Source organism: Spermophilus citellus (genome assembly GCF_964194105.1).
Source record: "Spermophilus citellus genome assembly, chromosome: 9".
NCBI lineage: Eukaryota > Metazoa > Chordata > Mammalia > Rodentia > Sciuridae > Spermophilus > Spermophilus citellus.
Window position 1 is genome coordinate 121895237 of NC_138191.1, and position 23279 is coordinate 121918515.

General features: G+C 58.7%; 1 protein-coding gene across 1 annotated transcript in view; it reads left to right on the top strand.

Moving 5' to 3' along the window:
* RUNX3 (RUNX family transcription factor 3) overlaps positions 1-23279 on the top strand; it is a 51381-nt gene that overhangs the window by 11667 nt on the left and 16435 nt on the right. The window contains exons 2-3 of the mRNA XM_081306700.1: positions 14468-14736; positions 16601-16757. Coding sequence (XP_081162826.1) covers positions 14468-14736; positions 16601-16757 — 426 coding nt within the window. The remainder of the gene's footprint in view (positions 1-14467; positions 14737-16600; positions 16758-23279) is intronic.

Genomic DNA, 23279 nt, shown 5'->3' on the forward strand with positions numbered 1-23279 from the left:
CCTCTTCTTCCTGTGGGGTTGGTTAAAAAATAGCCTGTCACCCTCCAGCTCTGGGGGGGCCGCCTCCATCTGGGCTAGTCAGCCCCTCCCAGCCCGGCCTGGGACCCAGACTCGCCTGGTCCAGCCCCTGAGGACCAGGCCGGCTGCCTGCGGTGAGGGGCGTCTGGAGAAGGTCCTTCTCCCTTTGACTCAGCACCGGGGGCTCCCCGCTCAGAGCAGCTGGGCTGAACCCCGCTCTCACACGGCAGCACAGGTGAAGGAGGTAAGGGCTGCGACCTTCCGGGCCACCGCAGAGCCAGGATCTGGCTGCCGGCTTAGGCCCAAGCCTGTCCTGGCCTCCTGGTGAGGCCTGGGCCACCCGCCCAGTGGTGGACAGCAGGTGTTGTGGGGCAGCACCTCTGCACCCTGGTTCTCAGGCCCAGGACTCACAGTTCCCTGGGGGCAGTAGAGGCCATCTCCAGGGTGACCCCATGATGTCAGAGTCAGCCTCATTCAGGGCTCAGACTTGGGTGAGTCCAAGATCCTCTGGGACCTGCCCAGGACATGCAGCACCTCAGACCCTCGGTATCCTCTTCCATGTGGTGGGAGACCCCATCCTTCCCTCTGGTGGTTACTGTAAGGGACACACAGATGCCCAGGGCCTGGCACACACTGAGCCCAGTCAATGATCCACGGACAGCACGATGTCTCACGGCCCTGAGGCCACAAGCGCCCTCAGTTAGTGGTGACCTCCTTGGCAGGTTCGGCTGAGACTGCATGTTTGACAGGAAACAGGGAGGCTGAGCCCAGAACAGAGCCCACGGCTGCGTAATGGTGTCTTGGCCTTGGATGGGCAGTGGCCGGCTCCCCTCTGGGGTCCTCGCTTCTTGCCACGACGGGTGTCCAGGCTGCTGGCGGGAGGGGGCTGGAGAGCAAGCAGCACGGGGTGACCGGCACGTCGAGAGCCTGACGGTGGCCACCATGGGGTCGTCCTAAGGGAGGAATGAGGAACAGGCTAAGGCGCCATACAGGGGCGTCCCTGCAGAGTGACAGAAATCCACAAACACCCCGACAGCAGACCCGAGGGAACACTAGGGTGGTCCAGCCCGGGGCCCCTCTGTGCCCCAGCCCAGGCCCCCCGTGCCCACTCAGCTGCCATCGGGAAGGGGACCCCGTGACACGGGGATCGCACATGTGAGCAGGTTCAGAGTGGCCTGTGCACGTGTTCCAACGCCACAGGAGACGGGGAAGGACAGGAGGGGGCGACCCACGCGTCACAGTTCACCGGGGGCTCGGTGCCAGATCCCTGCCATTATTCTGGGTGGCAGGATCCTGGGTGGTTTTCATTTTCTTCCCCCTAATTTTATTATTCTCCAATTTTTCTTTAATGAGTCTGTATTATTTTCATACTCAGAAAAATATGTGTTTTGTTTTAAGAGATGAGGGATTAGGGCCCCCGCTTCCCTTTTCATGGACTCCAACGCTCAAGACCAAGTGCGCGGCCGGCGGCGGGTCCACGCGCACTCTTGGTTCACCTTGAAACGCTCGGACCCTCCCCACCCCAGCCGCAAAGCCAGGCTCGGCTCTAAGTTCCATGGCCAAAGGACAGACAGTGACCCACGACTGTCCTCAGGGAAGTCACAGTCTGGGGGACAGAAGGACGCAACAGCCAGTCCCTACCGTCCCTAGGGACGAGGAGTCACGGAGCGCGAGCGCGGAGCTCTGGGGGCTCGGAGATGGTCTCACAAAAGGGGGATGAGGACAGGGCTTTGGTGTAGGAGCAGGAGTTTGGCGGTCACCGAATGGGGGAGCGTGTACCCAGAAAGACACCCTGGGCCGTGAGGAAGGACCGGAGGCGGGGTGGGAGAAGGCAGGACTGGTGCGGCTGTGAACCTGGCTCTTGAGGGTTTAGAACGGGCTCCGCCATCCGGTGGTGTGGGACCCCGAGCAAGTGACGACACCTCGTGAGGCTCCGTTTCCTCATCTAGAAAATGGACGCCTGACCTCCTGGGGTCACTGCCTGAATTGTGCTTTCGTCACTGGCTGCGGTTGACGCTTGTGTCCCATCAGCTTCCCGGAAGGCTGAGAGGCGCCCAGCTGGCAGGGAGGGCTGCTGCCCGGTTACTGACGTGTCACTCAGGTGTCTGCTGGGCTCCCAGCATGTGCCCGGGAAGTGTCCCCGCTGCCCGGGTGGAAGCTGCCGGACAACGTGCAGGACACCCCAGTTATCTGAGTTGCCTTGAGACGACTTTATCCTGCGAAAGTGTCCCTGGCTCATCTGAAATGCATCTGACAGCCTGTCCTGGGAGGTGACCCCAGCAGCCAGTGGTGCTTTTCAGGGAGAGAAGTGTGCTGAAGGGCTGGAGACCAGGGAAGGGACACCGTGGGGTCCCCACTGCCACCATCATGACAGCAGCAAGCCCCGCAGGTTGAATCGGCACAGCCTCACGTTTCCCGCGCCAGAAACCCCAGGTCAGGTGCAGCCAGCCGCCTCCCCGCCGAGGCCCTGGGGGGTTCATGTTGCTTTCCTGGCTCCGAAGTCTGCTCATGGCCGCCCTCCCCTGGAAGCCGACCCCGCCAGCCCCAGTGCTGTCCCCGGAGCCTCTCCCCAGCTTTCCCGCCACCCTCTCTGCTGTCCTCACCTGCCTCCCTCTTGCACCTGGAAGGCCCCGGGTGGTGGCACTGGGTCTCCCAGATAACCCAGGAGAGCTTCCCCATCCAGAACCAGGGACCTTCATCAGATCTGTGAAGTCCCTCTTGTCACACCGGGTGAAATATTCACAGGTTTGGGGATAGGCTATGGACACTGATGGGGGCCGTGATTTTGCCACCACAGGGGGCTCAGAGACAGCCTCTTGGAGGAAGTGATGGGGGCCGGGACGAGGTGGGGATGTAAGAACTTGCAGGCAGAGGGAAGTATGTGAAAAGGCCCTGTGGTCGGCAGCTGGAGACCTGGGTGGCTGGAGCCGGGAGGGAGGGGCGTAGTGGAAGGAGATGAGGACAGAGAGATGGAAGGGGTGGCAGGTCATGTAGAGCCCCGGTGAGGCTGATTCGGAGGGGACAATCAGTGATGCCTCCCACTTTGTCCCCCAGTGCCACCCTGTGCCTCCAACCTATACCAACTCCAAGAGGCCTCACTTCAGTGTTAGTCCACCTGCTGCGAAGCTCCAGGGTTCCAGACAGTGGCAGAGGTGAAGAAGGCACTGTAGGGTGGGGAGGGGCACATTCTCCCCGCCTCGGCACCAGGGAATCTGCAGTCTTTACTGACATCCCAGACCAAACTCTTCCAAGTATCTTCAGAAAAGAAAGTTTCCCTGCAGCATGGGGGACTCAGGTTAGACATTTTATAGGACTTTCAGTGCGCCAGCAGGAAACTATTAAAGTTGGTGACATCTGAGAGAAGAGGTCCTGACTAGATAGTCAAGCAGGCCACTGTCCTCAGAGACCTCACATTCAGAGGCCAGCTGGGCCTGGAGTAGTGATGAGGTCTGACCTTGGATTCCCCGTGCCCACTGGCCATCCTCCGCCTTCTGCACATTAGACCTGTGTCTCCAACACCCAGGCCTCTAAAGGCCCCTCCAGTGCTCCCCGGCCAGGGTCCGCACATCTGAGACGTGATTCTGGGGACCTTGTGACCTAGGACAAAGTCCTCGTGTGTATGTGACACAGGCTCCTCAACCGGGCAGGGCCTCAGTGTCCCGTCGGCCACCGGAGATGGGCCTAAACCCGCTTCCTGGGGCCCAGTGACCGAGTAAAGCCAGCGAAGCGCTCGGCAGGGAACGGCGGCCGTCAGACCAGGGCTCCCCCGTCCTGGCGCCCGTCCCCGTGTCCCCAGGGCCTGACCTTCCTGGCTGTGGGCTCCTGCGGCTCCAGCCCCCGCGGCCAGCGGGCCCCTGCCGCCCGGCCTGCCCCACGTGCTGGGTGGCATGGCTAGTGCGTGACCACATGAAAAGCCCTTCCCCCGGGGTGTCCCACACCTGGGGAAGCCGGCAGCCTGCCCGGCCGCCCCGCCCAGTGGCTGGAACACCGGGCGAGATCAAGGCGCGGCCGGGCTCCCTGGGGCCGCCACCTTGTTCCAATCAGGGCTGGGCGCCTTCCGCTTGCCGGGGACCCCCGCCCTCCCTGTCCAGCCTGGCTGTCCACGTGTCCAGCCCGGTGACCTCTCAGGAGAGGTGGCCGCAGCCTGACTCTGCAGGGGCCGCTCCGCCTGGCCCTGGGCCGTGGAAGCCAAGAGCTGGGGGAGTCCCCGGGGGAAGTCCCTCCTCTGCTCCTGAGCCAGGGTCCCCACTCCAGGGGGGTCTCCTGCACGCCCCTTCTGGCTCTGGGGGCTGATGTGGAAGAGGCACAGGACTAAAGGGCTGAGAAGAGACTGGGCCCCAGGCAGGCGGGGAGCTGATCCTCCTGAGCAGGGGTCCTCCGTGGGGTCCCTTCCCCCTCCCCTCTCCGGCTCCTGCTCCGCCCTCGGGGCTCACCTCCAGTGTCACCTCCTCCCAAGGCCTTTCCAGACACCCCAGGGTTTTTAGCATAGTGACACCACTTTCCTCCAGCACCTGGCCAGTCACGTTACCCAGTTCTCAGCCAGGACCGTTCAAGACCCCACCAAGCACGGGCATGTTCATTTACTGCCTTATTGGTCGATGATCTTCCCTGCTAGAGTCGAAGCCCAAAGGGCCAAGCCATCGCATCCCTGGCTGTATCCCCAGCAACTAAAATAACTCCTGGAACATAGTAGGTGCTCAGTAAGTGTTTGCTGTCTGCATAGATCCAGTGCCGCCCGCTCTGTTTCTTTCTTCTTTCCATTTCTATCTCATCCTTTACCCCATCTAAGTGCAGAGCTCCCTGAGGACAGGACTGGGAAGATTTTCCCCCCGGGGACAGGCTGGGGATGGGGACAGCCCAGGCCTCGGTGAGCTAAAGGGGCTCCAGGTCTTTAAGCCCTCTCTGAGCTCTGTCCTGCTCAGCTCTGACACATGCCTGGTCCATTAGGGACGTGGACACCTCACTTTTCTGGCTGTTAGCAGGGGGTGATGATGATAGTGTCTAATACACAGGACTGGATGAAATGAAATGTGAAAACGTAGGTGGCCTTCGCTGTGAGAGTCGAGGGTCTGGTGTCCGGCGTGAGGCCCCCACAGAGAACAGACTGGAATTTCAGCCTCAACAGATCTTGGTTCACGTCCCCGCTCTGCCCCTTCCTGGCTGGGTCCCAGAGACTTACTGAACTCACCTGTGATGTAGGCCAGGACAGGGCCTGGAGGTGCAGGGAGTCCCGGAGAGCCATATGAGCATGCTCAGTTGTGGGGGCTACCTCCAAGGGCTGTCAGGTTTTATATGCACCACTCCTGCTTGGCTGGATGCGTTTTGCTTTTGAGGTCATTTTCTATCTGTGAGGGCACAAACTTGGGGGCAGTGGACAGGCTCACATAGGAAGGTGAGCTGCTGAAGCTGTGGAAGGGTTTTGCCCTGGAGCGCAATGTGGGAAGTGACATGTTCTCCCGTTTTGCAGACGAGGACACAGGCTCAAGGAGGCCCAAAGTCACCCAGTTGGCAGGTGGAGGTGCCAGGTGTTGCTCTCTCGGTTGTTTGCCAAGAGCCGGGCCCCCTGGCACACACGCGCCTGTGGTCCCAGCAACAGGGAGGCTGAGACAGGAGGATCATAAGTTCAAGACCCGCCTCCACAGTTTAGTGAGGCCCTAAGCAACTTAGCGAAACGCTGTCTCAAAATATAAAATTAAGGGCTGGGGATGTGGCTCAAGCGGTAGCGCGCTCACCTAGCATGCGTGCGGCCCGGGTTCGATCCTCAGCACCACATACCAACAAAGACGTTGTGTTCGCCAAGAACTAAAAAATAAATATTAAAATTCTCTCCCTCTCTCACTCTCTCTTTAGAAAAAAAAAAATATATATATATATATAAAATTAAAAAGGGCTGGGGATGTGGCTCAGTGGTTAAGTGCCCCTGGCTTCAACCCCAGAACCAAAAAAGTTTTTTAAAAGTTTTTTAAAGTCCTACCCTATCTAGCACTTGAACTTCCTCTTAGATACCGATCGCACCTTGAATACCTCCCGTGACAGGGAGCTCTCTACCGCAGGCGGCCCAGCTTGTTCTGTTTCCTGCTGATCCTTGATGCTTCTCTCCCTGAGTGGAGCTCAACTCCCTCTGGCTGTAGCTCCCATATGGCCCTGCCACCAGTGACAGCCACATAAATCTGCAAGTGGAGCTGTTTTCCCCAGGCCTGCTCCTCTGCAGGACAGAGGCCCAGGTTACCTTCACATCATGTGACATGGTCCCTGGGGGTGTCACATGGGCCTTGGCAGAGGGGCTTGCACCGACTCCCCTCAAAGGCTGCCAGATTGGGACAGTGCCATTACTGAGGTTCTGTGGCCGCGACCCCCGCCCTTGCCCCGCTTTGAGCCTCAGGAATGCTCCCCATTCTCAGGGGACGGGGTGAAGCTCAGAGAGGTGACCTGCTCTGCCGAGGGCTGTCCGACTGCCACCCTCCAGCTGTAGCTATAGCATTGCTGTAACAAGACCCCTGAGACAGGGTGCTTTATAGACAATAGCAGCAACAGGCAAGTCCAAGATCAAGGGGAGCGCAAGTGGAGCGCCTGGTGGGGGCACCGCCTCTCTGCCACCAAGATGGCACATTGAGGCTGTGTCCTCCAGAGGGGACAAGCGTGAGTCCTCACATAACAGAAGGCAGAGGGCAAAACCGGCCAAGGCTGGTTCCCTTTAGACCTTCTATGAGACCCTGATTCATTCATTAGGGCCCCATGACGTTGATAAGGTCCCACCTCTGAATACCACCCTAGTGAAGGCTGTTTCGACCACTGCATTTGGGGGACATTCAGGCCCACAGCAGGTGACCTTCAGTACCTACCAAGGACCCGTTGCTGTGGCTTCATCTAACAGGCCACTCTGGGCTGATGGACAGCAGGACCAGGGTGAGCTGTGCCCGTGCGATGCCAGGGCCTCCGACAGGCTCTGCAGAGACAGTGGGCAGGCAGATGGGAGCCTTGGGCAGGGTCCCGCTGCCAGTGAGCACCCGGTGGCCTTGGGCAAGCCCTGACCCTTCTTGGCCTCGGCTTCCCCGCCATGGGATGGGAAAATCCACAGACCTGTCGTAGGTTAATCTAGAATTCTGGAATGCTGGAGACCGCCTTTCTGGGGATCGATACGATCCAGGGCACTTAGCTCCCTGCAGGGGAGTGTGAAGCCCAGGGAGGAGAGAGATGGGCCAGATGCACCCATCAAGGAGCCCGGAAATGGAGCTGGCAGCCAGGCACCCAAGTTGTAGGGCATGACAGGGGCTTTGCCCAACTTTCTGAGATTCGCCTGGAGTGTGGGCGCCTTTGAGCTCAGTGCAGCCACTTTCAAGCCAGGAGGCCGCGGATGGAAAGAGCCTCTAGTGGACGGTACAGGAAGGGCTTGGGGGACTTAGACTGCAGGGCTGGGTGGGGGCAGGGCTCCAGCTACCCCCAGGCCAGGCCCCCACAGGGAGAGCTAATCCGTTCACAAGTGGCACCACAAGCTATAAAGCTGGGCCCCAGCCCTGTGGACACAGGCCCCGGCCCACCTTTGCCCAGGTCCCCGATTCTTCATGATCTGTGAGAGGCTCTGGGCACCTTCACTTCTCAGGCCTCTGTTGTGCCGCTGGAGTCCGCCCTTCGCCACCCTCAGGCCAAGACGAAGGGCAGAGAGCCTGGAGAGGGGAAGAGCCTTCACTCTGGGTTTCAGAGGAGTCCAAACCTAAGCCTCCTGGCCACGAGGATGCCTCTCGGAGCCTCAGTTCTGCGTCTGCTCCGTTCACAGGTTGTTTGCAAGCCCAGCTCAGGTAATAGCAGCCAAGTGGATAATAGGTGCTCAGCAAACAGGCCTCCCAGGCCCAGAAGACATCCAGAGAGCTGTGGAGATTGGCTGATGGGGGACCAGGGTGGGGACTGGCCATGTCATCGGGTGCCCCAGTGCGAATATAAATGCAGGCCTCTTGTACAACAAGAGCATCCACCCCTGCTCCCGGGAAGCTGGCCCTGGGTGACAGCAGGGGTCACAGGCCCAGGACGTGTGTGGAGTGGTTCAAACCCAGCTCAGGTGAGGGGCTGAGCCCCCCCTCTAGCTCCTGCCACTCGGCAGCTGTGATCGCGACCGCTAGGCCCTGGCCCTGGCGGTGGCCGTGGAGGCGGCATAAAAGACCGCCTGTTCTCCACCCCTTATGCCCATTTTTATCTCTTGCCATGTGCACAGTACAGAGTGGATTTCTTTCCGCAAAGGGTTGCGCTTTTTTCTCTTCCAAGGGCGACGCTAGAAAGCCATGTGGCTTTTATTGCTGGCAGGAATGTCTGAGGCGTTCCTTCCCCGCCACATGAAATGCAGCCGTAATCTTCATCTGCGCAAGGCCAAAGCCCAGCTCCTCCAAGCCCTCGGCCTCTGAGGTTAATTAGAACCTCACAAGGACTGACAGTCTTTGGGACCTTTGGGGGGAGGTGGAAAATCCCTAATGGGACCGGCTGGGCCCGGAGCCGCTGGGTGGGTGGTAGGGAAAGGAAGGCCCGCAGAGGAGACCCAGGGAAGAAGGTGCGGGACCAGAATCAGTGGGAGGTGGCAGCAGCAGCAGAGACAGGGGACCAGACTCTGCCCTGGCCTAGGCTGTGACCCTGAGCCTCATTTTTCTGCCATTTGAAATATGGGGATGTAGACCTGATATCCCAGGGCTCTTGAGGGACACTGCAAAATTCTAACTCCTGCCTGTGGTTCCCATGCCAGGATTCTAATTCTATTCCATGATGGTAACTTCAAGCATCTGATTCTGGTCCATGAGAAAAGAACACAGGGGTCAGGAATGTGGGCTCTCAGGCCAGGCTGCCTGGTTGGAATCCCAGCTCCACGGTTTCCCAGCTGCGTGATCTTGGACAAGTTACTTAACCTCTCTGGGCTTCCATTTTCTCATATGTAAAAATGGGTGGTGGCAACGACTGTATCTACCCGTGAGACACACAGGGATATAAATGTGGGATGTGCCAGAGGTGACAGCCACTCAGAGGTGCCCTTTCTCTCCCTGCCTGCCATAGCTGCCCTCTCCTGGGACTGGGGAAGCGGCACATCTCTTCAGAAGCCCCCTCAGGCTCTGAGCCACCTCTCACAGTCCCAGGCCCCCCAAATGGAAGGGTTCTTCCACCAGGTGGCTGTGCACCAGCCCAGGATGGAGCCGGAAGCTCTGTCCCCAGCCAGCAGAGGTAGATGCTGACTCAGGGAGACCCATTGCGGGAAGGCTCCAGGGACCGTCCTCCAACCGTGGCTTGGGGTCCAGAGAGGAGACACACCTTACTGCCAGCCTGAGTTTCCCACTCCTTGAAGTGGAGAGAGTAAAACCTGCCCTGCAGAGGCACCCCGAGGTCCGAAACTCCGCACTCATCGGGTGTCCAAAAACCAGGGCACTGATCAGCCACAGAGCAATAACTGAGGTCACAGACCAGGTCATTTCCAACTAGAATTATTTTCTCAATGTATAGATCCCCAAAGTCAGGAGCAGAGAGGACAATTAGGCCCGACCAGGGCAGCAGAATCCAGAAGCCACCTCTGGGGTCCTGGGGAGTGGGGCCTGTGTGCTCTGCTGGGGCAGGAGCAAGCTGACCGCCACTCTCCCCTTCCCTCCCCCTCCCATCCCTGAGGCCCAGCGCCCCCTCAGGTCACACCCAGGGTGGGGGAGGAGTGGGGGAGGGGATCTGAGGCAGCAGGGACCAAGGGTGCTGACGCCCCCAGGAGGTGGCAAGGTGCTGGGTGTGTTGGAGGGGCAGAGACTCCCACCAAGGTCACAGAGAAGCCTGCTTGTTCAGGTGGGGACACTGAGGCCCAGAGGGAGGCGGTAGGCTCCATCCTGCCCCTGGAGCGCCAAGTGCTGGGGTCCCATCCAGCCCAAGGCCACACGGCATGGCCAAGTGCTGGCTCCAGCGGGGCCACAGGGCTTGCCCTGGCCTTGCTCAGGTTTGGAGCAGGACCCTGGTCAAGCCTGTCCCCACTTTCCCTGCCTCAGTGTCCCCACCCAGAGAGTGGGTGACAGCCTGTGCCCTCTCCAGAAGTCCCAAGGCAGAAGGAGGGCGGTTGTGGGTTGACGTCACCCTGGGACCCTCCCTAGTGACCCTGGCCAAACCTGTCTTCCAACGGGCCCGAAGGGTCTGCTGATTTCCAGGGTCGTGGCTGTTCTACAGATTTTACCTCCTCTTGGTCACCACCACCTCCATGGCTCATGTACGTGAGTCCTCTCAGCTCTATACTGGATTCAGTCAGCCAGGGGACGAGAGGGTGACATGCAGGACCTCAGGGGGCCCCCAGCCCTCACATTGGAGTCAGAGCAGGCTTTTTATCTGACTCTGGTCCTTCCTGTTGGTGGACTGCCGCAACATCCCTTTTCATTCAACTGGGCCAGACACCTACCACCGCCCATTGGGTGAGGCCTGCACCTGCCCAGCCCCAGCGTAACACCTGCACATGGTCAGACGCAGCAAGCCTGGCTGCCCCCAACCACCAGAGGGTGCAGGACCCGGCCAGGGCCACCCAGCCAATCGACAGTGGAATCAGCAGTTCCAAACAAGGTTCTCTCCCCTCGAGTCCTGCCCTTTCACACAAATCCAAATTGTGTTTGGAAAGCACAGCTGTCCTCTCTCGAGATTCTGGATCCTTTCAGACAATCGGGTGGGCAGTCTATCCAAAAAGGCACCCAGGAGGGATGACCCCGGAGCTGATTCCACCGTGCAGGAGACAAGCTTCAACTTAGATACATTACTATTCTCATTACTATTTCTCACAAGTTTTAAATTTACATACATATATATATATACACCAGGGTAGGGTACATAATGTGTTTACACATATATACACACAGATGTTAGACAATATATTTTATGCTCCTGTATAATATCCAAATTTATATGAATACACGTATCTGAACTGGGCTGCACAGGAGTCCCAGTTTACTTGGTCACATTTTCTTTCACAGTAAATGATAATGGCATTTGAGTTACACTGAAACACAAAGTCCCTCTCCTCCCAGAGGGAATCTCTACTCCTCCACACTGTGAACTGGAGCTGTTAGAATTACCTCCACTAGCAGAGTCTGAGGCTCAGGGAGGGACAGGGCACTAGGCAGGAGACAGGTTCCACCTTGGTCCCTCCCGAGGGGGACTGGAGACCAGACTGGAGAAATGCCTTTTGGGAAGAGTGTTCTGCGCTCTCTTCACTGGCCGTGGCTCCTGGGATATTTGGGATGGACCTGGTCCCTCCTGGGGAAGGGGGGGGGTGGCACTCTGGAACCAGATGGTCCTTCCCTCCCCAGGCAGCCTGGGAAACCAAGCTCTGTGAGTCCTGGCCAGCTTTGAATGTGAGATCTGGACATTTCTTAGATGGGAGGTATGAGTCCCACAGAGCAGAGGGGACGGGACTTGCCAAAGGTCTCCTTCAGGGGCAACAGGCCCTGGCACTTCCTCCCTCTGCATGGACCCTAGGGTGCTCTCACGGAGGGGCCATTTGAGACAAAGTGGGTTGTTTGTCCATCTGTGGTGCAGAAGGGAGAGGAGATGACTTTCCATGCAAGATGGAGAAAGGGGGTGCTGAGCACCCGGGGTTGGTGGAGAAAACTCCAGGAGGCGAGGAAGCAGCCTGGGTGTTGGAAATGGAGAACCAGCAGGCCTGCCTCTCCGTGCTCCCGCCCCGCTCCCAGAACGAAAGAGCGGTGCGTTTCTGGTGGGGGTTGGGGAGTTCTGCTGGTGGGAGGGTGCGGGACCGTCCTGAGGCTCCAGATGCGAAGGCAATAGCGTCTGTCCGTGGGAGGTGGGGAAGGCGGCCTTCCGTCTGACACTAAGCCACCGTTTGTCCAAGACGTGGTCGCACAGTTGGCGTGGAATCGGATGGGCAGTCTATCCAAAAAGGCAGCTCACAGGAGGAAGCCCGCAGCTGGCACACATGTGTGCAGAGGGCCAGGCCCGGCAACTCCGCGGCTGGCAGGGCGCAGGCGCCAACTAGCGGTGGCTCCAGCCACTACTCCTTCCCCCTGGAGGCCCCCGCGACCTCTGGCTGGGGACCCGAGTGCCAGCCACCCCAGTCAGTTGGTTCTGGCATCCACCAGCCGAGCGCCTTCCCGGGCGCTGGAGTTGTGCCGGGTCCTGGGCCGGGTTCTGGGACCCACAAGAGTCCCCTTTTCTGGAAACCCGTCTGTTAATTCTCCATAGAGGGAGAGGGAGAAATCAGGCGGAGGGACAAGTAAAGGGCATGGCTGCAAATAGAAACCACTCCACGAATGGAATTTACAAATCCTAGAAGCGGCAGATCATGGTTCCACCGCCGCTCCGGGGAAGAACCGGCGGCAGACCCAGGGCCCTACCTGGCCACGCCCAGGTGGGCCTTTCTCCTGGAAGCTCCAGAGGTCCGATCAGCCAGGGTCTGGTACCGCATTTTCCTCGGTTCTGCGGCTCCTGCCAGCGCTTCCGAGGACGCGTGCGCCTTGGCCCCGGCCACCGACAACTCCAAGGAGTCGTCTCTCTATAAAGGTCCAGTAAGAGACCACCCACTGTCCTTGCTTCGGAATGGGCCTGAAAGGCTAGGATGAGGCCCAGAGAGCGGTGTACCGGCCAGCTCTCCAGGTGGTGGTGGTGGTTGGGCCACAGCCCATCCCCCTGGAGAGCACTGGCGGCTTGATTTCGTTTGGCGAGGACGAAATGGCCTGCGCTGGGCAAAGGTCAGGTCCAGGACAAGATCTTACCACCTCGGTCAGACTCTGTGATGCTTTGCTGCGGAGGCTGGGAATTTGTCGTTTTGCACCTGTCCAGCGCCAGAGGCAACGAATATCCGCCCAGTCTCCAAAGCGCCGGGAGGCTCGGCACGCGTTCGTTCACCAGAGCCCAGGGAGCGCATCTCGGGTGATGATGCCGACTGAAAGGGGGCTTGATTTTTCCCTCCCCACTGTATCCCGTCTTAGGCCCAAAATCTTGGCCTAGGAAGCGGGAGAGGAAAGGTCTGTTAGCAGTGAAGCCCAGAGTGATTGGGAGTGAGAGCAGAGACGCCCAGCCCTGAGGTAGGCAGGGCCAGAGCACCGCGGAGGTCCTCACAGAGCGGCCCAGAGCGCATCCGCCCACGGGGACCACTTTCCATCTCAGGGAGAAAGAAAATCCCCTTCTCTGGAAGCGGGGCCCTGAGCTGTGCGTCCGCTCCTCAGTTTTCTTCTGGTCACGGACCTGCGTCCTTTTCCACGATGCAGGACAGTGGTGACTTGCGTGGAGGAAACAAATCCGGAAAGCATGCGTTTTGCAGGCCCCACCATGTTTTTCAAAGAGCCACGGGTCGCCACAACGAAAGAAGAACGAGGCCTGCGCCATCCTGAAACTTGTTTTGAGGGGAAAGTAGAGAGAAACGGGGTGGTCAGCCTCGGTCGACTGAGGGCCGGTGGGGAACTCCCTTCCGTCTGCCTCGAGATTGGCATCGGGGCCACCGAGGCAGGGACCAGAGCCGCGCAGGGCTGGGAGCAGCGCAGGCCACTGGCTGGGCACGTGGAACCCCGTGTGCGGTGGCGGCTTTTAGATCAAAATAGTTTGCGGGCCAGAGCTGGGCGTGTGATCTCTTTGGGGCTACTTCCCGCGCGGTGTCACCAGTCTTGGGGTCTCTGGGCGCCCAGCTGAGGATTCAGGCGTCACCTGCCCAAAGCAGCTAGAGTAGGGGAAGCCCGGCCGCGACAGGCGGGGAGGAGGAGGAAGGGCTGCGGCCCCGCGTCAGGGAGATGCCACCTGGGGACAAGGGCCAGAGAGCCTTCCGAGCAGTCCGGACGGTCCAAACCGATTTCCACCACTGTCCCCGGCTGCTCACAACCCTCGGGGGCCTGGGCGACAGCCCGGGGGCCTTCGACCCCGGGCGTCCTCCTCGGGGCGGGGCCTTCGGCCCCTCCCCGCCGCGCAGCCTTCGCGGGCCCGTTCCTCCCCCGCGAGCGCCGCCGAGGTGCCCGCGATGGGGGCTCCGATTGGCTGCGCCACGCGTCGCTCGGGCGGGCCCCGCCCCGCGGGCCCCGGGGTACTAACCCCGCGCGGGCGGCCGGGGCGCCGCCACTTGATTCTCTAGGTTTTGCGCTGGGCTGCGGCCGCCGATCGGTGGGGCGGCCGCACGGGCTGCGGGGCGGGAGGCGGCGGCGGCGGCGGCACAGCCCGCGCGTGCCCCGCCGTGGCCCAGGCGGCCCGGTCGCTGCGAGGGTCGGCCGCACGCGGGCCGCGCGCCCGGGATGCGGGACTAGCGTGCGGCGGCGCGCGGCCGTCGGTCGGGGCTGCGAGGCCTCGCTACGGGCCGGCCCGGTGGGGCGGCCACGGGCGCCGCCCCCTGTGCCCTGAGGCCGCGGCCGCGCCGCTTCTGCTTTCCCGCTTCGCGCGGCAGCGGCGGCCGAGGAGGCGCCCGCGCCGCCGCCGCCGCCGCCGCCGCCCCGCGCCCTGACGGCCGCGGTTATGCGTATTCCCGTAGACCCGAGCACCAGCCGCCGCTTCACACCTCCCTCCACGGCCTTCCCCTGCGGCGGCGGCGGCGGCGGCAAGATGGGCGAGAACAGCGGCGCGCTGAGCGCGCAGGCGGCCGTGGGGCCCGGCGGGCGCGCCCGGCCCGAAGTGCGCTCGATGGTGGACGTGCTGGCGGACCACGCGGGAGAGCTCGTGCGCACCGACAGCCCCAACTTCCTCTGCTCCGTCCTGCCCTCTCACTGGCGCTGCAACAAGACGCTGCCGGTCGCCTTCAAGGTGAGTGCGGGGCCTGGGGCGGGATCCAACGGCCGTGGGGCTCCGCGCGTCCCAGCTGCCAGGAGTGGGGAAGGGATGTGGCCCAGACTCTGCGGCCGCGGTCTGGGCGGCTGCTGCCCGGCTGTGCGCTGGGCACGGGGACTTCGGCGTTCCCCTTGGGTTGCGCCCTGAGCCGGTGACTTCTAGGGGCTGGCTCCCCTCCACCTGGGCTTCGTGGAGCCCTACGCAGAGACGTTGAGGCGGAAACGGCCGAATGGGGCTTCGTTCCCCTGAATCGGGGTCCCTCGGATACAGTCCTTTGGGCTGCCGGGAAGAGGACCCGGTACCGGCGAGGGCACCGGAGGTGGAGCGAGGAGGGTGAACGGGGCCTAGCCTCTGCTGCCAGCACCCCGCCTTGTGCGCCGCTACCGAAACACTTCCTGCTCACACCCTCAACCTCTGGGCTTCTGAAATTTTACACCCGGCGACCCTGGGTCTGGGAGTGGGGCACTGCACCCTAAAGGATTGTCCCCGGGATCTTTGCATCCCCAGTGACAGGCTGGGAGTGGGGTGCTTGCTCCCACCCCTGGTAGCCCCTAGTCATTTGGAGAGTCTTTTCCTCTATGCCAGAGAGTAGGAGACTGTTTCATTTTCATTTTTTTTAAGGGGGCAGCGAGATGAAACGAAAAACGCCTTGGTTTTCCCCTAAACCTCTCACAGCTGCCGTGAGAAAGGGCAGGGCAGGAAGGGCCGGCGGCTAGGGAGGTGGTGGTGCCCGAGGTGGCTGGAAACAGCAGCTGCTGGCAGCTGAGGCCATCCCTACTCCCATTAAGACGACTCCGAATTAGGGGGGAAAAAAGGATGAGTGGCTCTTTGAGGTCTCCCGGGTGACATCTTAAAATACCAGCGGGGAAAATCTCCCGGGGAGGAGGGGGGAGGAGGCCCGTGTGACTGTAATCGTCAGATCGGAGGTTTTACTGTCACTTGGAGCTTAAAAGGAATCTTTGAAATTAAAAGAAGACAGGATGTTGACAGGAAATCTGGCCTTTTTAATCAGACCCCAAACATTTTCTCCTTGAAATTTTTACCATCTGGATCGCGGAGTCCCTGCACGCGGCAGCCACGTTTCAATGGCTGTGACTCTGTTTGGAGTCTGATTCCTTTTTAAAAGGCATCTGCCTCTGGGTGCTCCTTTGGGGTGGGGGCTGGGGGGGCTGGTGCACTGGAGGACATCTCCAACCCTCTTGAAATTCCCAGCAGGTGCATCTTCCTGCTCTCAGAAGCCCTCTCTTGCTTTAAAGGGGCTTTCTGGGTGACCTCTCTCAAAGCGGCAGTTTGTTTTGTATTTTGTATTTTCTCTTCCTAACGAACCCAGGCTCTGCAGAAGCCAGTCCACCGGGCCTGGGCCACATTTCAGGACCAAATTGCATGCCCCAAACGGCTCTTGCGTGCACGGAGTGCAAGGAGCACTTCTGTTATTATTGTTGATATTCTTTTTACTTAGAGACTTGGTTGCTAGGCGCATACTGATTCCTCTTTTTGCTCCAGCCGAGGACAACAGGGGAACTACAACCCACCTTGGTAACCGAAGGCATTCACAGCTCGTGCTTAGGTTTCATAGAATTGGAAGGATGATTTCTTGGGACACGGGTTAGCCAGTTGACTTAGGACTTAGGTGTGGGAGGTGGCAGACTTTACGTCCTTGATTTTGTCCTAGTTGAGGGAAGGTCTTCATCAGCTTTAAGTCCCTTCCCTCCCTGCATTTGAGAAATCCGCAGTGCGGCCGCTGGGGACCTTGGGCAGCTGCTAGCGGCGGCCGGCCCCTCCTCTCATCCCTTGCCTTCCTCTGCCTTTCTAAGCTGTCCCTCCTGCCTGGTGTCCTCAGGTGGTGGCACTGGGAGATGTGCCGGACGGAACCGTGGTGACCGTGATGGCCGGCAACGATGAGAACTACTCTGCTGAGCTGCGCAATGCCTCGGCAGTCATGAAGAACCAGGTGGCCAGATTCAACGACCTTCGCTTTGTGGGCCGCAGTGGACGAGGTGAGGGGAAGGCTCTCACCAGGGACGGCAGGGGTGGGGCTCGGAGGCCGAGAGAGAGGCCGTGGGGTGGGGGCCCCAGAGCCGCAGGCGCAGGTCTCCAGGCCTTGCTGTCTGAAGCTGCAGACGTCCTGGCTTAGGGCGTTACAGACCCTTTGAGGGGGTAAGGAAAGTAATGGTCTCTCGACAGAAAAAGACCCCGCTTTCTCCCAGATTCAGAGGTTTGCTAGCTCCTGAAGCCTCCCAGGCCGCCCCTCTCCCCATTAAGCACCACGGGTTTCAGGGAAGAAACTGGGGGGAAGATTGTGGATTTAGGGGCTCCCAAAGGAAGCTCTGGGCCTTTTGGCTGGGGGCTTGGAGGACATACCCTTGATGTCTCAGCCACTGTGCCCCTCCCTAGGGCAGGAGCTCTCCGGCTGTCTCCCCAGCAGCTCTTTGAGCCCTAAGGTGTTTTAAACAGAAGAGAAAAAAGGAGGTTAGGATGCCGAACTTTGGAGAGCACCGCTTGAGGTCCCTGCCACCCTGCGGTCTCATCTCCCTGGGCAGTGGAGGACGCCGCAGTGGCTGCCGCCTGGGGCTGTTGAGGGGAGATTGCGGGGACCTGAAACCCATCATCACTTAACTCCAGGGTGGAGAAGCCTTAGAAACCCTGCCCTGGCGAACAGAGGCTTGCTGGCCCGCTGCTGGCCCTTTAAGATCCTCCTGCCCAGGGAGCCAGCTGAGCTGCAGCCCCTCCAGCTCAGGCGCAAGCCGGTTCCGGGGTCCTGACTCCTGGGCTGCAGCCGCGGCTGGAGCCGAATTGTACTTTTCATCACCAATCAGCGAGGCCTTCTCAAGGTCCTAGTTCCCTGGGAGCTGCCAGCCCTTCCCGTGCGGGCATCTGGGCACCATTTTGTCCTCTCCAGCCGCTCAATGTATACACACAGACGTCAAGCATATTTTGACTTTTCAGCATTAATTAAAACCAGGGCATTATTTGCATGTAATAACTGTTTACTTGTTACTTTTTATGAAACTGAAATAGTTTACATTCTTTCAGACATTTCCTGTTCCTGTTGGCTCCTTCCCCGTGCACAGATTTCTTTCAAACGTTGCCCTTAACTGGTTGCAGGTTGACGGATGGAAAATGTTTGCTTTTATGAATTAAGCTTTCATTGCTGCTCCTAATTAGTCTCCAAGCCCCCTTTGTCATCCCCAATCTCTCAAACCCTTTGCAACTTAATCCCAGCCTGGGCCTTGAGTGGCAGGTTGGTGGCGGGGCCAGGCTGGCCCAGGTGTGTGTTGGGGGTGGTTTTGGGCCACTGTGGCTGCCTCCCTCTCCCTCCCTCCCTCCCTGGTCCGCATTCTGGGAGGTGAGATATGGAAGGAAGAGAGGTGGTGAGTCTCTGATTTACTGAGACCTCATCCGGCCTCTCTGCACACTGAAAATATTTTCTCAGTGGCTCCCGTGCCCACAGACCTGTGCCCGCCACCCGAGGCTTGCAGGGAAGGAGAGAGGTTTCCAGATTACCGTTGACCTGCGTGCTCTAGGAGTGGGCAAGGCTGGGGCTGGTACTGTGGCTCCGGAAGGTGCTGGAAGCCGTTTATAAACCATTCTCACGTCCAGTCTCTGAGGAATCTCTGGGGCTGAGCAGGGGTGGGGAGCCCCTGCAGGAGTTCAGCACCTGTGGTTCAGCCCTCAGGGGCTCCTGGTCTTTTAAGAGTCTGGGCTTGAACCTGGCAGCCCCAGATTGAGTCCCAGCCATGTTAGTGACTTTCTGGAGGACGTGAGCAAGTGGCTTCACCTCTCTGTGCTGCGGTTTCCTCGTCTGTAAAATGGGTCTGAAAATGGTAGCCGCTTCATTAAGGGAGTCGATGTAAGTGTGTTCGTGGGCTCCCACTGAGACCTGGATACATGTTAGAGATTTTGTTACTTCAAATGCTTGGGACTGGAGGAAGCCTTTGAGGTCCCTTTGAGCGGTGACAGTCACTGATTCTCTGATTGCAGTGTGGTTTGGGCGGGGGTGGGGGAAACCCAGAAGGTGTGAGTGTGCAGTGGGAGAGGTGGAGGTGTCGAGGGAGGGCTCAGGGTCCCAGGGCTCAGGCTGCAGCCACACCCCGGCTGTGCCCATCCTGCTGACTGGGAAATTCCCACCAGAGGACCAACTGTGATTGACAGGGAGTCTGAGCCACTTGAGTCAGGACAGGTTGGGATTCAGGATCCAGGACCCCTCCCTGACCCTTTTGACTTTAGCCAGGACTAAGAATTCAGGTGGAAGTTTCTGCTTTACTCCTCCATTTTAAAAATCCCTGGATTCTGTCTGAACTCCTGGGAGAATAGCTTCCAAAAAGACACCCCACAGAGCTCCGACTTCGGGCTGCCTGTGTGGACCCCGGAAAGGACTGGAAAGAAAACCAGGCCCAGCTGCCTCCCGCAGCAGGCAGGGCCGGGCTTCCCACCCGCCAGGCACAGGCCCCTTTCCTAGGGTGGCCTGTGGTAATATGCCCTTCTCCTGCTTGACACCGCAGACACAAGGGTCTACCTACTTACGGTTGCAAAATCCACATCGTACCATAGCTACAGTGCAGGAAAAACAGGAAAGTAACTTACAACAAAATATTGACTTGAAGGTGTAAGTGTCAAGGCCAGACTCCAGTTGTCTAAGGTGGAGAAGGCCCTTGGCCCCATGGTGGCCACAGAAATAGAGCGGTCAGGGTTAAGGACTCCATGTCTGAACATAGCCTCACTAAAGATGTGGACACTCTTGGAAAGTTAGGGACAATTCTTTTTTCTTTTATGCAATGCCAAGTCACAAACCTGGGCTCCACACATGTTAGGCAAGCACCCTGCCGCTAAAAAAGGAAAAAAAAAAAAAAGAAACTATCTTCCCTTCTAGAAAAGTCCATAGATATTGAAAGTGCAATAACTATTTTTCTTATTCTATGAAAACTGAGTTGGGTCCAGGGCTCAGGGAATTTTAGCAAGTTTTTTTCTCCTAGAAAAAAAAAATGGCTTCTTCCTGTCTGGTGCAGTGCTGGGCTTTTACGGCTGCCCCCACCCCACCTCCCAGGGTCCGTAGTGCTTCCTGGACAACGCACCACCCCAGATCCCCAGATTGTCCTCTAGGAAGTGACCACCGGCCTCAGCACAGACGAGTCGCATGAGCCCCTGAACTGCCACTAACTGGCTGCCGGGGACAGCAGTGTGTGGAAAGAGTGGCCAGGTGTGTGGATGCAGCCCGGGAGCCACTAACCAGGGAAGGGACAAGGATGTCTTGGCCAATGTGGAGAAGACCCAGAGGTCCTCTGAGAGCTGGGCAGGGTCAGGGAGAGACAAGGGCACTTGGGGATGGCTTTCTCCTACCCCTGGTTCCCAAGGTCCCTGCTCTCCCCTCCACTCCTGCTCCCAGACCCCAGACCCTGGGTCCTCCTGACACTCTCATTCCTCTCTGTGGATACCTGGAGGGTGGTGACAGGTCTGGAAGCTGGGGGGAAGCTGCAGAGGCGTGCAGTGATCTCTGGTGGCATGTGGTTTGCTACTCCGTGGGGCAGGGGCTCCACAGAAGTGGGTCTTTACTACCTGTGTAGAGGGGCAGCTTCTAGCACATTCTAACCTTTCTGGGTTCTGCTTGACCTCGTCAACTCCCTGCCCCCCCCCCGGGAGGCCCAGTTTTCTTATCCAGTCATTTCTGTGCTGACTGCAGTTAACACATGTTTATTGAGCACCTACTACGTGCCCGATGCTAGTGGCTGGGGACATAGCAGTGAACAAGGCATAAATTCTCATCCCCAGGAGCTTACAGTTTAGTACAGGGAGACAAAGAAAAACAAATAAGCAGATGGATTATTAAAGCCGACGGGCATCCCGGGGAATTTCACACAGGTGCAGGGAATGGAGGGGGCTGGGGGAGGCTGCAGTGACCAGGCCAGCAGCTTCTGGTGTAAAATAAGCAATAGATGGCAGGGCCACCCGCTGTGCCCAAACAGCAAGGTGCTTAAGAAGTTGTGATAGCCTGTGCTCTGTTGGACATGTCAAATGACGAGAGCTGAGAGCTAGCACCGGGTCTGATGACCACGGTGATTTTAAAGTTGTGACGAGCATGAAAGTATTTAGAGAAATCTGCACGGGCTGTAACGTGAGACCGGAGTGTCTGCTGTCTGTTGGTGACAAGGTCGCAGGTACAGCCTGCAACTCTGTGGTTTGTTGCTTACGCTCTTACTTGAGAGATGCTAGATTTCAGTTAGAGGTTGGGGACAATACCATTCCTGTCCCAGTTCACAAGCCTACTCAGTGGTAAGAAGGTCCCCCGAGGAGGGCAAAATTAAAGATGCCTATTTTATTGTTATGTATTTATTTCATGGCGCCGGGGATGGAACCCAGGGCCTTGTGCGTGCTGGGCAGGCACTCTGCCACCGAGCCACACCCCGGCCCTAGAAGAGCCTACATCCGAGAAAGTGACAAGGGAAGCCCTCACTGAGAAGGTGACTTTTCAGTCCAGACCTGAAGGAGCACTTTAGTAAACCGTCAAGCAGTAGAGGATGGGGACCCGTGGGTCCTCAGTGTCCGGTCAGGCCACTAGCACTCTGGGTGTCCACTTGAGGTCCCCATCAGCAAGGACCCATGCAATCCAGGTGGTGCTGGGAAACGACTGGAGAATCTGAGACCCCCAAAGCATGCCTGGCTATTGTGGGGAAGGGGTCCAGGGTGGAGATGACCTCACAGCGAGGGGCAGAAGTGTCCAGGAGTCACCTACCCTGCATTTCCCTAGATGGTCAGCACTTGCTCTTTGCAGAAGTCTTGCCAAGTGCCCCTGTGGCCCGAGAGTGGGGGTCCAGGGTTGTTCTGCCTTAGGGACCCAGGGGGCAGTGCCTTAGTATTTCTATCCTCTCAGCCCCCGGCTCCACGGCCCCATCCAGGAAGCCTCTAGTTCCCGGTGGACCCCCAGCTCGGCCACTCTTTGGCTTTGAACTCTCCCTTGCATCTGAAGCTGTTGGGGTCATGGGCCTGCTCCTGCCACCTGCCAGGTTTGACTCTGTTTAGGCTGCTCCTGGGCTGGGAAGGGAAGGGACATTCACAAGTTCACTCAGCCAGCCAGACCAGACGCCCCAGGAGCATTTGGACTTGCTCACCCTGCTTCGTCCCCCACCTGGGGGTGGGCTACTGAAACCTGCCTGCTGGCCTCGAGGGCTGTGGACAGGACACAGAGGGAACCCGTGGCTCCCACTGCAGGCCAGCTGGGGGGGCAGGGTGCGCTTGGCCCTCGGTCCCTGCCCTCGGGGACTTCCCAGGCCCTTGACTGAGCTCCAGAGACCCATAGACGGGTAGGCACACAGAAGAGGGGAGGTGAGGTCTGACTTGGGGACCAGGAAGCTCCCTCCATCTTGAGTTGCGTGGCACTTCGGAGCTTAGCAGAGGCCAGGGTAGAAGAACTGGTGGCCCTGGAGGAAGCCCCTCACCCCAGACCCATCCAAGAAGTCACTCCAGAAAGCACAGGCCGTGCCTCTGCTGGGAACCCGGCAAAGTCACCTGCGGGCGCAGAGCTGGAAACCGAGGCCGGCATGGCGTTGGCGAAATGAGAAGCCAGCCACCGGGGGGGCTGAGGGCCACCGAGATGACACGGAAAATGTTGGACCTTGATGTACAGCGATTGTTCAAGGCGCTCAAACCCGCTCAGGAGAGCAGAGGGGAGCCAGAGCGGCCTGTGGGATCCTGGATACCAGCCGCCTCAGTTTCATTCTCACTAATCGCGGAGAACAGAGCAAGAGGGTTTGGAGATCTTCCATCTTGATAGACAGGGTCGCTGCCCGGCCCTCGGGTGACGTGCCGCCTCCGTGATGCTGGAGAGTCATCTCGCGCAGAGACCAGCGCCCGCAAGCACGTCTGTCCCCGGCTGGCCCAGGCGCTGCCATCGCTCGCCACTTCTTGGAATTTATTCTAAGGAAATAACTGAGATGCAGACAGAGATTTCTCTAAACAGAAGGTCATTTTCATTTTATTTTAAATGGTAAAAAAAAAAAAAAAAGGTATTATTCAGTATTATTTTAAAGGTTTTTTTTTCCCCCTCTCAGGAATTTTGAATGGAGACTTTGGAGCCAAATGTGTGTCTAAAAATAGAACAGGGCTCTGGAAATAACAGTTGTGTCTACAGAATGAAATGTCTGCAGCTCCCAGGTCTGTCCTTCCCCAGCTGGGGCTGCGCCCGCCAGCGAGGAATGGGCAGCGCGTGAATACCTGAGGGTCAGGGGACAGAGAGGAGGCGCGGCTTCCGTGAGCCCGAAGTGTTCTGCAGCCACTAAGGAAGGAAGCCTGGGGAGAAGTTTTAATGACACAAGAAAGTGCTTCTGATGAGATGTCAAATTAAGAGGGAAAAAAACGCTGGGGATGAGAACATATTTCAGTCCCACTGCCACCATGTGAATATGCAGAGTCACGCAGAGAGGCCTGGCGGAGAAGATGGTGACGGTGGTGATCTCTAGGTAGTGGAGCGACGGGGAGGGTCTGCTACTATTTTTTTTTTTTTTTTTATGATTTCTTTGTGCTCAGAA